We start from the raw sequence: 17,189 nt of genomic DNA, 5'->3' as shown, positions 1-17,189 counted from the left end.
ACTTTTGCAGGCTTCCTTTTGCATCGTTTTTTAGAAGAAGGATTTTCCTGGACCGACAGCTTTGCAGAACAATTGAATTCAGTGTGCTGCATATGGTTTGAGCGCTGACACACTGACATCTACCCCTTCAACATCATTTTCGGAACTCATTCTCCATGGCCTCACCAAACTCGTCCCACACCCTCAACCCTGTTTGCCCCAAAGATCGGCAGAGCCTTGAGACGCTTAGCTAGCTGGTGCCCATTGACTGTCTCGATATTCCTGCCGGCCAAAAAGACACGATAGAACTCCTTCTTCATTTTGATGGCGTCCCTTGCCGCTGGTGTTCAGCTCAGCAGCAGATGCTGGTATTATTGCCATGAGATGGACCTTACGGTCACAGGTCTGCAATAGAAGCAGGGAACCTGGTCCGCTTGTTCTCAATGTCCTCTTCCTAAACCTTGACATGGGAAAAGATCTGCTGCAGATGCGAGTTGAAACTCTTTCTGAGACTGTCAGGCGTTCTCTTCGCCCGTGTCCAATACATTTGGCTGCAATTTCGATGAAACGACTACAAATTTAATCATCAAACTATGGCTTTGACCCTCCAGGTCTCACTGTCAAAGCCCCCGTGAGCATTGAAGTCGCCCAGCCGAATGAGGGAGCCCCCTTGGGATGAACCACAATGTACAGGCACACAGCCTATATCCACATGTAATTTTATATAGTGTAGTATGTATATATCTGTAGATTTAAAATTTTCATTCTTCTTATTTTTCTATCCAAGATAGGTTCTGTAAATACCACTTCATCTCCTCTGTGCCTATGTATGCTTTATGACAGATCCAACGTGCCCTGATAAGAAACAACCAGACACAGCGTTTCTCCCAAAAGCAAACTCTCAGACTTCACCAGGGCCTCGTCACTAGTACAGCCGAACAGGTTTGTTACTTGGTCTGGATGTCTGTACACGGCTCTAGAAGGTAACAGTTTCTGAATCATGGTTGTGATGGTGTGATATGTTTATAGGTAATGGATCGTTTGTGCGTGAGGGTGCAACAGCAGGTTGGTGTACTGAACGGCTGTGAGGAAGCAGAGGAGGTACAAACTGCCCGCAAGATCCTTAAGGAAGCCCGAAACTCCAGAGCTGTAAGTGGAGAAAAACATTCGATATGAAATCACTTGTCCCAAGCCTATTGAAGTCCTACTGTCATAAACTTTTGTGAAGCGCATTGCACTACGCTAGAAAACCTTAAAACCTGGAACAATGTATTGGAATTCTATTGCAAATCAGGAGCACAAGGTGGTTATAAAATGCCAGCAGCAAATGCCGTCAATCAGCCAGTACTGCACCGCGTATAGAGCCTGAGCATCGAGGTACAGCGCGACCCAGTGTGCTGCAACTTTGCTGCAATCAACTGCGAACAAATTTATCCCAATTCCCAACATATTCATATTCATTTGGCTGTTCAATTACTCTATCTTGCCTGTGGGTATGTCTGAGCGTCAATGGTTCTTTGTCTCATTGTGCCTGTGATTAGCTGGCAACCAATTAGGGGGTCCCCTGCCTGCTGTCTAGATTCTGCTGGTTTAGGTTTTTACACTCACTCAGAAAAAAAACTTGCATTATTGAGAAAGCAATTCATACAAGAAGATAAATAAATAAATACTGGATACAGGAAGTGTATTTACTTTTCAAGGGAGGTTTGACTTCAATTGACGTTTCGTAACTTGGATTGTTTTCGTATCTGGGAACACAGAGATTCACAACCTGAATGCTATTTCATGTGTAGAGGTTAAAACAAGGAACAAAACAGCTAATCAAAGTCATGAGCAATAAAAAATATTATGCAGGGGAAACAGGTCAGATCAAGACAGGGACACAAACATGCCATTTTAACTAACATGACAAAGAATGAAAGTAAATGGTGGATCAAATATACATAAAGGTATAAGACAATATGCAATTTCTGCTGCGAGACAAGAGGATGATTCGAGAGACACACATGGAGCAGGCAGCTGAAATTAATGAACAAGACAATGAAGGAAAAAGAGAGGGAACCAAACAAGGGCAGGTAATAAAAATTGAAACATAACCCAGATCTTAACAGACATCTTAAGCTGAAATCGTCTGGCAAGGAAGGACCACCCAATTTGGATAAATTCAACAGCTAGTGTGACCAGACAGACTTGACGCAAAAGTAAAAATTTCAATTCTCTGTTCAGCTATACAATAGCTGTGAGCATGTGTTGTAGGCATCCATGATGCTCCGTGCTGAACTTTATCTCATAAGTAATACACTTTGAACTCTATCCAATGCCACAAATGTGCATCCCCGCCCTAGTTCTCTGTTCTCTGATCTGATTGTAAATGAATTTACTTATTCTTGCTCTGTCCTTGTGATTCTCTTTTTTGACCTGACCTTTTAGCTATATCCTTCCCTCTGTGAACTGGCTCATGTGTTGTCCATGGATGGCCCAGTTAGACAACGACTAGATACTCTGGCTGGGGAGCTAGCACGGGCTGCTGACAAAGAGCTGCAGGTGGGTTAAGTAGTAGCTATCAGAAACATAAATGACCACATGCCATTTATATCTAGATACATTTAACACGACCCATGAACATGTATTTCTGTGTTCAACTCTAAAGAAAATTGTACTTTCTTTTTTGTCCCTCTGGGTTTCCTAATTATTCTATTTTACACTCCGTTATGTATTCCGAGAATTTTCTCTTTATATTTCAATGCACTGAAACTCAATTATGTAGAATTTCCTTCAAAGGTAATTGTTCCACACCCGTTGTGTCTTTGAAGTTAATTTGTTAACAAATACAACAGCTGTTTTGGATGTACATATGCACATCTCAGTTGTAAGGTGAATAAACAAAAATGACAAATATTTATAAAAATGATCTCATTTCATAACTTAGTGCATTCTTGGTTCACAGGTTGTTGTCGATGCAATGGTGTCTCTGTGCCGGGAATTGTGTCCCATGTCCTGCGCAGCTTCCGAGAGAGTCAGTCCACCTCTATCATGCATATCAGAGCAGGTTTCAATCCCCCGCTCAACCATTCGCAATGCCCTCATGGAAAGAGCATCCGAGGATATTAACAGAGCCCTACAGTAAGGGAAGGGTCAGGATTTTACAAAAATCAGATTCAATAGCAGAAATTCAACCTTTATTTCTTTTTCAGGGAAGTGAAGTTGTCAGTAGTGTCATACTTAACCAACTCTATTGTGGATCAGATTCTTCAAGAACTCTACACAACCCATAAAACACTGGTACTGGTAATAAGCCTTTCTGCATGTTTTCCTTTAAGAGCTCTGTTAAGTAATGGTTGATCACTATGTTATGGTTTAATAATCATGGCAGTTAAGAATGCAGCTTATAGGGGAATCACTCCAGCTTGAAGTTTGCAATGTCCCCTACAAAACTGAAATAACTTCACAACTTTTTTTCCAAAATCAAAAAATTGCAGTTTAACTTTCTATTTCTATTTTTTAAAAAAAATTCAACTTCGGTTCGGCGTTATGTATAGTGTATAAATTAGGACTCAACTATGATATGAATTCGTAACCTTCCTGTTATTACTCAAAACTGAATGAAATATTGCTGTTGTTGTTGTCTTGACACTGTCAAGACGATTGCCAAATGCAATAGCTCCGTCATCTGTCAATGTTGTCATGGTCCCCTTCCGAGTGGCACCACGCAGTGTGTTGACATCCTCCCGTCCTGCCAGCTTCACGGCCGTATCTACGGCGTGAATCCCTCATGATGCTGGTTAATTATTTTTATTCCTCGGAGTCGGAGGCACGGTGTCTAAGTCAACATGAAAATTTGCACCTCACTTTTGACCGCTCAGCGTATTTATAAATTTGTCATCACATTTAAGTATTTTAATATAAGAATAATATGTATATACCAAAGTTCAACATGAAGATTATGGGTGGATAAAACTTACCTATTAAATAAGGCAAGAAGGCAGAGTTAGTAAGTAGAGCAGGAGTGGGGAAACGAGCCCTCAACGGCCTCACTAGGTCATGGTCATTGTTCCAAATGATCCAACACAAGACAGTTTAACCAATGGTCAACAACAATCTTTACCCTTTTTTGTAGCATGCTGTTGTACGAGCTGCAACAAAGAGTGTATTGCTACATTTAATGAGTTTGTTTGAATTTGTTGGATCAGCTGCGGCAGGTGACTCATGCAATGCGCTGGGATGATGTAGGAACAGGAAGACACACGATCAGACAATCCCAAACAATGGAATCTCTGGGATTCCCCGATGAAGACGTAGGCGTGAACCTGGAAATAGTAAGTGCAACATGAATTGATTGTAAACACAAATTATGTGGGAATTCTAAGATTTACCGTATTTTGTGCAATATTAGGCGAAAAAAAAAGACTTACATTTTCTCTCTCTCTCTCTCTCTCTCTCTCTCTCTCTATATATATATATATATATATATATATATATATGTATATATATATATACATATATATACATATATATATATACATATATATATACACACACACACACACATATATATAATTGTATGAAATTCCCTTTACCACAGCTCCATCTAGTAGATATAACACAATCCCCTACTCCTACTACTACCACTACCACCACCACCACTACGACTGCATGTTATAAGCCGGTGCGCTTTATAGAACACATTTTAAGATTTAAGGTGCGCCTTATAGTGCCTTTCTTCAAGATTATTGGATTGAATTGAGATTCTCTATATGAATATAGGTTTCCTGCATGGTATGTTCAATAAAGATTGTAAATTGTATGTGTGGCCAGTTGAAACTGGCACCCTTTTGTAGTGTACAAACTTCCAAATAACTATTTTATGAATATTTTTATACTACTGTGTGTATTTGACCCTAGCAGGTTACATTTTACTTCTTCGTTTACTTTGGTCTGATCTGTAAATGCCCATTCCATTTGAGTTGTGTAAAATGTCAAATGTAAAAAGAAAATAATGATTTTCAAATCACTTACGAACTTATATTCAATCGAAAACACTATGACGGAACAAATACTAGTATTTTGTTTTAGGACACTTTTGTTTAACAAATATGGGCTCGTTTTGAACATGTCCAAAAAGACTGCAACATGGGCATGGTTACCAGTTATAAAAAAATTCTGAACCACGATCTTTCCAAAAGTTGTGTGGGTGCTGGAGCCTATCCCAGCTGACTTTCAGTTCAAAACCACATACTATATAATACTGTAATATAAGCAGTATTACCGGTAATTGTGGTTGTCCTGGGTAATGAGCTATTAAGGGTATATATATATATATATATATATATATATATATATATATATATATATATATATATATATATATATATATATATATATATATATATATATATATATATATATATATATATATATATATATAGTAACTATCGGGAAATGCACTGAAGATATATAATTGAACTCTTTGCGTCAAGGACACAATGGCTATAAAGAAGTGCAGCTCCAGAACCAGAAGAATACGCCCTGTCTCCACCAGACCATGTAAGTTTTTTACCCAATCGCTTTCTTTGGATTCTCTTTGAAGTATTCAGTTAAATTAGTCATTAACAAATGGAATCTCTTAATTGAATAAAAACAACTAAAACAGAAACAACGAAAACTAATTCGAAATGAATATCAACGTGGAGAATAAATGTATATTGATAGCTTGAAACCAAACAGTTTTATATAACTTTTCCCTTTTTATAGGTCTTGGAGACGACCCTAGTTCCTCTCCTGCACCTTCTGCTCCTCCACCCTCTACTCAACTTTCCCACTCAGCATCATGGGAGTCCCTGTCCACCCTTCCAACCAATGGCTTACCCTTGCGCCATGTGACCCACGTACGGCCTCGTCCTCCACGGAGACATAGAGCCGTTCACCTTCCCCCAGAATATGTGAGTTTGGCCTCAATGACTGATCAGACGACTTTGACCTCTTTTGTATTCGAAACAGATTTGCGTTGAACTTAACACCCTAAAATTTATGAATTTACCTTCATCTTCGATTTACCTTGTGGATTTTGAATGATGCTAAATGGATTTTCACGAAAATAATTTTAATGTTTACGATACTGGGTGAGGGCGGCCCGGTAGCGCGAGTGGTTAGCGTGTCGGCCTCACAGCACTCGGGTCCTGGGTTTAAGTCCAGGTCGGTCCACCTGTGTGGATTTTGCATGCCTGCGTGGGTTTCCTCCAGGTACTCTGGTTTCCTCCCACATTCCAAAAACGTGCATGGTAGGCTGATTGGACACTCTAAATTGCCCATAAGTATGGGTGTGAGTGTGCATGCTTGTGATCGGCTGGCCACCGATTCAGGGTGTCCCCCTCTCTGGCCCGGAAACAGCTGGGATAGTCTCCAGCACCCCCGTGACCCTAATGAGGATAAAGCGGTTCAGAAAATGAGATGAGATGGGAGGAGATACTGGGTGATCTAGCTCCATACAGTATCCTTTACTACGAATCCCTAAATGGGACTTTGGATATGAGACTTGTGATGAGATAAATGTTACTTCTAGTTACACTCATTTGATCAAAAATACTTTTTTGATGTCGCAACTAACTCTGGGTAGTGAGATTATTCAATTGCAATTCCAGCTTCCGGACCCAGTTGTGACCATTTAGTGACATAAATATTCCATCTGTTCAGCCATTTTAATTTGAACTCGTGCGAAAGATTATTGAGAATGAGAATTATAACCAAGAAGGAGAGTGTTTGTGGTCAAGAATATCAGTTTTTGTTTGAAGATCTTCACAGTAAGTTATTGTGACATCAAACTTATTCCAATATCATCCACAGCTGTCGTGTGCTTTAGAGATCATTAGGCATTGCAGTTTGGATTGGATTGGATTGGATAACTTTATTCATCCTGTATTCGGGAAATTTCATTGATCAATTTTGCAGATGTCCCGTGCATTCTAACACACAAAAACTTTAATGCGATTTGCCTCAACTGAGACATATTTAGGGCGGCCCTCATCAGCCTTCATGACAAAGAGGGTGCTGCCTTACTCATTCGGGACCGGTAGCCATCATTTTCACATAAAAACGCTGTTCAAAATGATGATTTCCCTGCTGATCAGCTTGGAACATTTAGTGCCCCCTTGCTATTTCTGAGTATCGCATCATGTATAAAACTGGCAGCACAGTGGAAGAGTGGATAGTGCAATATGGATTGGTGCCTTGTTCTGCAAAATGTGTATGTTCTCCCTGTGTTAACGTGGGTTTTCTATGGGTATTCCTCCCAAGTTTCCACCACAAGAAAATAAAGGCCCATGATTATTGCATTAAATAATCATTTTTAAGCATCTTTTCAGCTGTTTTAGTTGACACTGTTGATGGGTAATTGAATATATTGTTTCTCTTTCTTTTGCTTATAGCACTACTTTGAGAATGGTGGAGTCAATACACTGGAGGATGGATTGCCAGACTTCTACAGCAAAAGAGTTCTACCTGATAGGTAGAAGCATTTTTTACATCCAACCCGTCCAATAGCTTTTGGAATCAATTGACCTTTTACAAACTAAACGGCTAAACGTATGTCCTAGAGACCATTGTTAAGAGAGCATTATCCAACAAACCTTTGGATGCCCGAATGTCTAATTGATTGATTTGGTGATTTTGAGATCGGCAACTACTATACACTTTTCCAGAAGAAGATAAAAAGAATTAAAACTAACTTCAGTGAAGCAATGTGCCAATGAAAAATCTGAATCAGACACGAAGTACCCCAGAACTACAGTAATACCTCGATTATCGCGGTTAATGTGGACCAGACATGGTCGCGATAATCGTAAAACTGCGAAATAGGGTCACTCCTATTTTTTTTTTCTTCAGTGGTGAGTCCTAGTCGGAAGAGTGGCTTCTAGTTACCAGTTTCAGCGTGGATTTTCACTTTTATTTTAAAAAATTCTTTGGTGCTGAGTTCTAGTAGCAACCAGAAGACGGGAGTTGCTTCCGCTTGCGAGTTTTGGATTCTCACATTTTTATGAACTTAAAAAATATATATATATTTTTTGAAATTCCCCAGAAAAAAATCTGCGATGTAGTGAAGCCATGAAAGTTGAAGCCCGAAATGGCGAGGTATTACTGTATATCAGTATGAATGTGGTTCTTTCCTTTCCCAAAGCTGATAAACCAACTGAATTCAAATGGATTAAAACTGGTTGCTCAAAGCTTAATGTCTCCCAAAAAATTAAGGCTGTTTGCTGTGACCTTTGATCTGAAAAATGCTTGACATTAGAGTGGCATTGCGATCCCGTAAGATATTGATTCTATTAAGAGATTTGCAAGCTAAGTAATTTTAGATGGGTGACAACGATAGAGCAATTAGAAAGAACAGCATCCGTCCTAACTCCTGCCAGATCGCAAAGCTAGTGCATTCAACTTTTGGTTACATCAGGACGTCCTGTGTTACTTCATGGTGACCACCGAGGAAAGCGCATCCTGTCTGAAAAGTCCTTAAAGCGGCCAAGCAACAGTCATTCTTTGTGCTGATAACACCTGTACAGTAACAAAGAAGTTCACTCCATTACTTTCCCAATCTTTTATGCCAACATTTACAACGGAGCAACCGATTTGTGGTTTAATGATGCTGCACATTTATGTTATGTGATTGCTACTTGATGGACAATATCTTTGTGTCTTAACTTTTAATTAGCTATTACATTCTGACCCGTGTTACTATTTTTTCTTCCCTTCAGTCAGTTGTCATCCATTGATCAGGCCCAGTCACTGAGAAGGAAAAAGAGGCGTAGCATGTTATCAATTTTCTCTGGTTTCCGCAAGAGCCGCAACTCCACCATATCAAGCCAGGATTTAGAGTAAGTCTAAGGCTCGATTGATTTCACTTAGTTCATTCCAGTGCTGATAATGCATGTTACCATATATTTTGCTTATTTTAATGGTAGAGAATTAACCCCCTAGCAGTGCGTTCAGGCGCAGGCTTGATTCCTGCTGGTGGCGGTATGACTGTGAGTGTGAATTGTCGTCCTTCTTTCTGTGTACCCTACGGCTGACTGGCGACCAGTCTAGGATATATTCTGCCTTCTGCCTGAAGTCAGCTGGGATAAGCTCCAGCAACCCACAAAACGAGGATGTATGGTACGGAAGATGAATGACTGAGAGTAATATAATACATACAGCTTGTATTGTCTTCATCATAAGGCTCCTATAACACTTTTAATTTTTTGCGGCTACAGATATTATTTTTCCCAATTTGGCTCTTTCAACATTTTGGGTTGCCGAGCCCTGGGTTATCTGTGCTGTATCGGTTGGAATAAAAACCAGGACGCCACACCGGCCCTTGAGGAGCGGTTTAGAGACCTCTGCTGTAGATGAATGCTATATAAAAAAAACTTGAAACAAATATAGAGTCGGTAGTATCAGTGTCTCAATGGTTCTAGAGTATTTTAACTGAAATTGAAATGTTATGTAGTCCAAAAGCAGTGTTTTCTCCACAGTCACTGAAAGTGTATCTCACAGAAGACTAATAAAAACGGTCGCCTACGATGCATTGATTAATTCTGCCATGTGGGAAAAAAAACTAATCTACTTTGCATTTTAAGACATGCTTTCCTTCCATCCTTGCTCGCCTGCTACTCGCAATTTTATCCTTGCTTAATTGAGATGGACTTCTCTTCCTGTCTGTTTTAGTGGCACTTCAGAGAATGTCTACTCAATGATTCACCACCCAAAGGATGCTGGAAATGCAAATAATTCTATGCATGGAGGAAACGGGACCATACCCTCGTCTCACCCTAACCACGTTGTTTCTGTGCAAGGCTTGAGGCCAACCAGTCCATCCTGCCTCATGCAGAGACAGGTACAGTTTTAGTAAAGACAAATGACTAATTTTCACAATTATGATGAAATTCTTACCCAGGTTACCAACCCCTGAGTTTACATTTAATTTGTCAATTTTGACAACGGCGGCCCGGGGAATGACTGGTTAGCACGTTGGCCTCACAGTTCTGGGGTCCTAGGTACGGATCCAGGTCAGTCCACCTGTGTGGAGTTTGCATGTTCTCCTTGGGCCAGTGTTGGTTTTCTTTGGGGACTCTGGTTTCTTCCCACATTCCAATAACATCCATGATAGGCTGATTGGACACTTTACATTGCCACTAGGTAGGAGTGTAAGGGTGAATGGTTGACTTGGCAAAATGCTAAAGTACTGATGTACATAAGTTAACATTTTACTTTCACTGTCCATTTTGGATACTTCCCATAGATTTTCTATATGTTAATGAAACAGTTCTCACAGCCAAAGATCCCTAATCGTTTTGCACCACTAACTGCTCACACGTAAAAGACAATAATTCAAAAGACCTTATACAGTGGTAGCTCGACATACGAGTGGCCTGACATACGAGAAATTCGAGATACGGGTAAAATTTTGGGCAAATATTTATCTTGAGATTTGAGACAAATTTTGATATACGAGCAGACAACGGACGCAAGATGCTGCTCATAAGAACATCATGGCCACTGTCTCTCTCCCCGCAACTCCTTCGTGTAATGTCTCTGTGGTCGCAACTCCCTCTTTGTAATGTCTCTGCGAGCACTGGGCGGAGCGTTGCATTTTTTCAGTGTTTTTTTTCCCGTTAGTCATTGCGAATGGCGAGGCGATCGCTAATACGAGTTATATATACTACTCGTTGACAAGTGGTCGTGCGTTATCCTATTGTGAGGACATTTGTGTGCGTAATTTTCGGAATATTTAGAAGGGCAAAAGCAAACTACCATTGATAGGTTGCATCTGAAACTCAGGATGGAGGCGGGGCAAACAGAGCCAACCCGGCCAGGAGAAGAAAGGTATAAAAATGTAAAACTAAATTAAAATTAACTTTAGTGTAAGGTTAGATTATTTTTGAGTGTGTCTACATCGTAATCCAAGTTCATTTAAATTTGTTTATGTTATATTACGATTCACCGGTGCAAAAAGTCTGCCCTGCTTGCCCCCCCTTCTCTGTCCCTCTCTCTCCACCCTCCGCGAAATCCATCTAATTTTAGTTATATTAAACACATTTTAGTATACTATTAAACCACTAGTTATTTGATACTTTTTTAATAGATGGCAAATTAGAACAAATAAAACATTTTTTTCCAATCCGATATCCTGTTTTTGGTGTTTTTTCAGAGGGTTGGAAATAATTAATTTGTTTTTAGTTATTTTTAATGGGAAACGTTTGTTTGAGTCACGAGAATATCGACATACGAGCTCAGTCCCGGAACAAATTAAGCTCGTATCTCGAGGTACCACTGTATTGCAGATCAACTGTTTGGCTGTGGCGACCCGTGAGGGAACAGGACGATTTTCAGTCATTGATATTGCTGTGTATTGACACTAAAACAACGTCAAAAACCGGACACTTTGTGACATTGCGTTAGTAGAGAGAGAAAAAATGCAAGATCCAACTCCAGCTTGTGCCTGGAAATATAAACCTTCTCCCTGGATGTGACGTTTATAGGGAGTTTCAAGTCAACCTTGCTGCAATGATGTCTGATACACAGCTATGCGCAACATCAAAAGTCATGCTGCTACTTGCTAATTTAAATATTGCTTTTTCTTTAGTTCTGCTGTAGAGCATGAGCTGAGCCTGTTGTGTGTTTAAAAATGAAAATAACATAAAACCTCAGGGCAACCAATTCCAAGCCTTGCAATCACACTTGTACAGCTCAACAATCAATGTAATTCAGGATTCCAGGAGGATTGGGTATATTGATTGAGGAGCCTCATAAGTTCATATCTGGTTTAACTGGTTTATCATCCTAGTTAAAAAAATAAAAAATAAAGAGAGAGATTGAAATGTACAACCATATATTAAAAGTCGTTGGGGGAAAAAATCTGTTGTGTGTGTGTGGGTGTGTTCTTTCCCACTTCAAGTTGTCTCATGTCTACTTTCTTCTTTTTACACTTTATTAGTCCACAGACCTGGTCAGTATGGTATACAGCTGCATTGCTGCAGATATTGAGGAATCAGAAGCCGACAGCACTTATGACACCAAAGCGATTGATGAAGATGCTAACACATCATCTGGCATCTCTGACAATTCCATTAATGACCATGAGACATCCTCGAAGAAGCATATCGAGAGGTTGGTGGAGATGGGTAGGCAAGAGAGGATTGTACATCTGTCTGGCCTGCAGATAGACCTGGATGATGATGGTCAGTGTAGCAACAAAAGTATGAAGCCTGAGCCGCCACCACAGAACATCAAGCCCAGTCTTTCTGCAATGAGGCAGCGACACCTGCAGGAAAGTTTAGGTAGGTACAGTAACTGCTGTTTCATGAAATTGCTGAAATTGCTTGTATATATATATATATATATATATATATATATATATATATATATATATATATATATATATATATATATATATATATATATATATATATATATATATATATATATATATATATATACACATATCTATATATATATGTATATTTATATATATAATATATACATTATATATGTATATATACGTGTATATATATAAGAATCATTTAGCGACTACATAAAATGTAAGTGTTTTTCTTTTGTCTGAATACAATATGAATTAATTCTTGAGTCAGCAAAATATTTCCAAATAGAGTATATTTTGGGGATTCCCAGCTGCATACATATACCCTTAGTTGTGTATAATTAAAAAAATGTCATTCATATTTAAAATATATATTGTGTGACGATTGATGGTGGAGGGCGGTAAGCATGTCTTCCTTGGATTTATGTGATCAAACTTTTAATCCCTTGTGGCTTACCTCTTGCTGCGTGGAGTTTAAACGTTCTCCTCGTGCTTATGTAGGCATTCCAGTTTCCCCCACATCCCCAAAACATGAATTGAAGAGTGATTGAGAACTTAAAATTAGAGTATGAGTGTGTGCATGCTTGGGTGTAAATCTCCCTGTGCCTTGCAATTGGCTAGCAACCAATACAGTGTGTACCCCGCCTGGTGTTGGCTGGGATCGGCTCCAGCATCCTGGGAGGTTAAGCTCATAAAATAAATGTATTAATTTGATTGTGTGAAATGTTTTGGTTTGCAGCGGAGGCCGGGAGGTTAGAAACAGAAGAAGAGGACAATGAAAAAAAGCGTGAAGAAAAAAAAAGGCCGAGAGGACCAGAGGGGCAGCGCCCTCTTATTCCTGTTAAGGTGCGTGTTTTACCACTAAAATACATTCCTACTTTTTAAAACATCACCCAACTCAATACTTTATCCAATATTCAGCCTACTCTTGACCTCACAAGGGACAAATCTCCTCTGGAACCCCCCAAGATATCTCCCAAAATCTCACCCATCAGTCAAGAAGTAATTGATGCCCAGAACAGTGCACCTCTTGCCAAGTCTGTCAGTCATGATGAAGTCTCCAGTAAAGAATGGAAAAGCCCATCAGTCACTGCCAAGGCTGAAATGGATTCAACTGCAGACAGTGTTAAAAGTGAAGGTATAAAAGATGTTTAACTGTAGAGCACTTTAAAAAAAGTTAACTTACACTGCAGGTGATAGTTTTCTGTTTCTGTTAATGATGGTGGTTTACTTTGTTTAAATTTGCAATAATTTCTTAAGTGTAACCTTAGGAAAATGTCCTCTAACGTATATTTGTGTTTTATTTTGGGTCAATTTCTTGCATCTACTGCAATATAGGTTTTCCCTGAAACCAGAGAAATAGTAGTATTAGCGCAGCATTAAAATTCCCAAAGCCAATCTAATTGGGACATTTTTATTTTCTTTTTACACTGCATGAATTTATAAGTAAGTAATTGAAATTGTTACACCTGTCAGGTAAAGGATTTCAAGCACCATCACATGGCACAAGAAAGTCCAGCTCATTTGACACAGGTATCATTTGTCCAGTACCTAAATTTACTGCACATTCCCTGGCTGATCTGCCAATGTAATTCTGCATGTTTTGTCATTTACACAGCATGTTAATGCGTTGAACAGATAGAGGCATGTAATAAATCACAACATTTGTGATTGACAAAAGAAATATTTATTTGCTCTCATATCTAAAAAGCATGTTGACAGTGTCTCAAAGGTCCATATGCCCAGGGTTACCTACCCATGTGCCATTTCATTTCCCCCCTCAGGCATGGACTGGGGCAATCACAATGATCTGGAGAGGTTTTGACATCCCACGCGCTCCATGAAATAAAAACGTATTTCCCCAAATATAGAAACAGATCTTTGGACTACCCTGCAGGAAACACCTGTATGTAGTATGTAATTCGTTTCCTCCGCAAAAATGTGACCTGAAGGTCATGTGATCATGAACCGCGATATTCGAAGGAATACTGTAATGCCCAAATATAACATTTTAGATAGTCTGAAATGGGATTTAACACTGGTAATTTAACCATGGATTTAATTTAACCAATGACCATACCCAAGAATGCAAGCTTGATTTATATAGCTATACGTATATCCTTTATTTTTATTTATTTATCTCGTTTTCAATATTTTGAATCCTACATTTTATCAAAATACAAAATATTCCAACTCAAAGCCCCTCCTCCATTGCAAGATTTGGTTAAAAAAAAAAATCATCAACAACAATAGCTGGCTCTAGAGGTGACTGTGTAGTTCCCTTTAAAAATAGTGCTTACAGGCAAAGCAACTTCTCTGTACGCGCCGCACATACCTGGAAAACAATACAATTTTTTATGTGGATTGACCTATATTGCAGAATAGTTATTAATTTATGTTGTTTTTTCAGGCCTAATACCGATTATTAGTACTTAAAGTTGGCCGATAACTGATATTTTGATACTCAAAAGTGGGCACTATTGGTAAATACACGATGGAAAAAGTCTATGTTCCAAATTTCTTCTAAACATGGTTTATCAAAAAAATGCATTGGCTTATCATATCAAGCTTTTTTTTGCTGTGTAAATGATGCTCTTCACACATGCTTGAGCATGAGAGAAAAGTTGCAATTTTGCATTTACATCTGGCAGCTGGCTTGACTCTGACTGAATAAATGTTCACACAGTTGACAGTTTAATTACTCTTGGGGCACAAAACTTTTATAATTTCTGCTTGAATAGCATGTAGCATTGCTGCAGTAATTGGCAGGCATGGTTTGATGATTTGCCATCCTATTATATGCTGAGCTATCCGCCAAGGGAGATGAAAAGGCCCTAGCAATAGATTCATCAAGGATCTCTGTCAGTAATCTGGGAGTACTAATGCAAAGGCTGCAGGGAACTCAATTAGCATCAATTGGAGAATGATAAAAGTCGACATGTCACGAAGGATGACATCGTGGAGCTGTTATAAAAGAACATGAAAAACATCCCAAGTGATAGTTTGTCAAGTAACATTTCCTATATGGGAGTGTGTGCTCCATGTGTTTGCGCAAGAAACTGAATTTGAAGTGAAAGTTTCTTGTTTGGCACTTTGTCCCAAAATATTAAGAAATTAAAAAAAGAACCTTAAAGTGGCTTCTATATTGTCAAGTGGTGCGGATGTGAAAACAGTGGGATGGACATAGGGGGCCAGGACAAGGGGACAATCAAAGAGTTTTTTAATTAAAAAGACCAAAAGCAAAGTGCCAATAAAAGCAGGAAATCCAAAATTACAAAAATTAACCAAAAGCCGTACAATCAAACATAAGTGGGACACACACCTAACTCTGATGTGACATTGACAAGGACGCAGTAAGAAATGAACAGACAAAGGAGACCTAGTAAATACGCAGACATCGGTTAACGAGTCATTGACAGGACAAGTTACAAAAGAAAAACATCAAGACTAAATCAATACCAAACAACATTGCTTTAAAATTAACTATTTCTATTGCTGAAAGGAATCATTTCACGAACAATACTAATTAAGGCAGAAAAAAAACACGATTTCACAAAAAAATGTGAACTGTCTGAATCTCGGCAATTTGAAATATTGAACATTTTAAAAAGTGCAATTCATTTATCTGTTCCAAATTCAGTCACTTAGATCAGATTTTCAAGAGTGCTTTTTTTCTGGCATCCTGTCTCTTACGTTTGAGGCTTTTCCTCATAGTCAATCTGTGACTATATTTATTGCCACAACTGTTTTGCAATTTAACTACTACTTCATAGAAGGACCACTACTTAGTACTGATGTCCTGCTAAAGCATTTTACAATTCTGTTTAGGTCATACAGTTATTCTAAAATTAAAACTCAACAATTAGTTTCCACTCACAATGTATTTGCTTTTTTCAGGTCATAAAAGTCCCCACCTTGGCAACAAAGATGCTTTGTGATGTTACACGTCAATTTGGGGTTTCTTGCATGGAAATCAAGACATGAAAACCGAAGAACTGAAGTTTTTAAATTGTGCATAGGAGTGTTTTAATATAAGAAATGATTTGTTGCTTAGCATGCATGTATTGTATGTTTTTAGTTCAAAGAGTTGCCAATGATAAAGGGCATTTTAAAAGCAGCTAACAATGAATCTTAGTCAGTATTCTTCAGCATCTCTTCCATATTTGCTGCAACTTATTTTAATGCACTGAATATAAAATATTTCAAATATCTTGTCTTCTTGTCCCCTGACTGTTCTATACTGACAATCTGCTTAAAACCAAGTTTTTACTATATTTATTTAAATGGCTATATACAATTTTACTATGAATATGCACTAAATCTTCTGATGAACAATCATGTTTTTCTTTTTTTTGTGATGAGAATGTGTTGATGTTTGCAAGCGATTGAGAAATATGTTTAATGCAATTAAAATCCCATCTGTTTGAAGGTATTAAATTCAGTTTGTTTTAATTTCATTTGAATAGAAGGAATGTTTGTTTGTTTTTATAAAGATGGTTCTGTTAATCAGAATAAATAAATAACAAATAACTTCACACAAAGAAAGCCCTCTCCAGGTGTCATGTCTTTTAGTTTTTGTCCTGACCCTAAGAACGTTAACTATTGTTGTCTATGCATCTCACCATTTAGTCTATGATTCTAACAGTTTTTGAAACATAATTAAGACTGAACGTTTTTTAAATATGAATTCACATGACTGTTGCTTTCAGAACAGCAGAGAGCAGTAGAGTCTAGGTGGTTCTTGCTCTTGAAAAACAAAAAAAGATTATGCATGAACATCCCGATGAGTCATCACTTTCTCGCAGCGGCGGTCCGTGAATTTCCTAACGACGCCTTCAGCTGTCTGAATCAATCCAACCCT

General features: G+C 38.5%; 1 protein-coding gene across 4 annotated transcripts in view; it reads left to right on the top strand.

Annotated features, from left to right (window-relative positions):
• Window positions 1-16,810, top strand: part of carmil3 (capping protein regulator and myosin 1 linker 3) — a 74,682-nt gene extending 57,872 nt beyond the window's left edge. For 2 of the 4 annotated variants that reach the window (XM_077615867.1, XM_077615870.1), the window contains 16 exons: window positions 823-921; window positions 1,009-1,128; window positions 2,410-2,523; window positions 2,927-3,102; window positions 3,174-3,267; window positions 4,170-4,295; window positions 5,457-5,523; window positions 5,731-5,918; window positions 7,401-7,480; window positions 8,724-8,843; window positions 9,676-9,844; window positions 11,945-12,287; window positions 13,068-13,174; window positions 13,250-13,466; window positions 13,805-13,861; window positions 16,226-16,810. In XM_077615867.1, the coding sequence (XP_077471993.1) occupies window positions 823-921; window positions 1,009-1,128; window positions 2,410-2,523; window positions 2,927-3,102; window positions 3,174-3,267; window positions 4,170-4,295; window positions 5,457-5,523; window positions 5,731-5,918; window positions 7,401-7,480; window positions 8,724-8,843; window positions 9,676-9,844; window positions 11,945-12,287; window positions 13,068-13,174; window positions 13,250-13,466; window positions 13,805-13,861; window positions 16,226-16,266 (2,118 nt within the window). In that variant the 3' untranslated portion in view covers window positions 16,267-16,810. The remainder of the gene's footprint in view (window positions 1-822; window positions 922-1,008; window positions 1,129-2,409; window positions 2,524-2,926; window positions 3,103-3,173; window positions 3,268-4,169; window positions 4,296-5,456; window positions 5,524-5,730; window positions 5,919-7,400; window positions 7,481-8,723; window positions 8,844-9,675; window positions 9,845-11,944; window positions 12,288-13,067; window positions 13,175-13,249; window positions 13,467-13,804; window positions 13,862-16,225) is intronic. The other 2 variants (XM_077615868.1, XM_077615869.1) reach the window with 2 other exon arrangements.
• The last annotated feature ends 379 nt before the right edge of the window (window positions 16,811-17,189 follow it).

The sequence above is a fragment of the Stigmatopora argus genome, chromosome 12 (assembly GCF_051989625.1).
Source record: "Stigmatopora argus isolate UIUO_Sarg chromosome 12, RoL_Sarg_1.0, whole genome shotgun sequence".
Taxonomy (NCBI): domain Eukaryota; kingdom Metazoa; phylum Chordata; class Actinopteri; order Syngnathiformes; family Syngnathidae; genus Stigmatopora; species Stigmatopora argus.
This window is presented reverse-complemented; position numbering and strand designations above follow the sequence as displayed.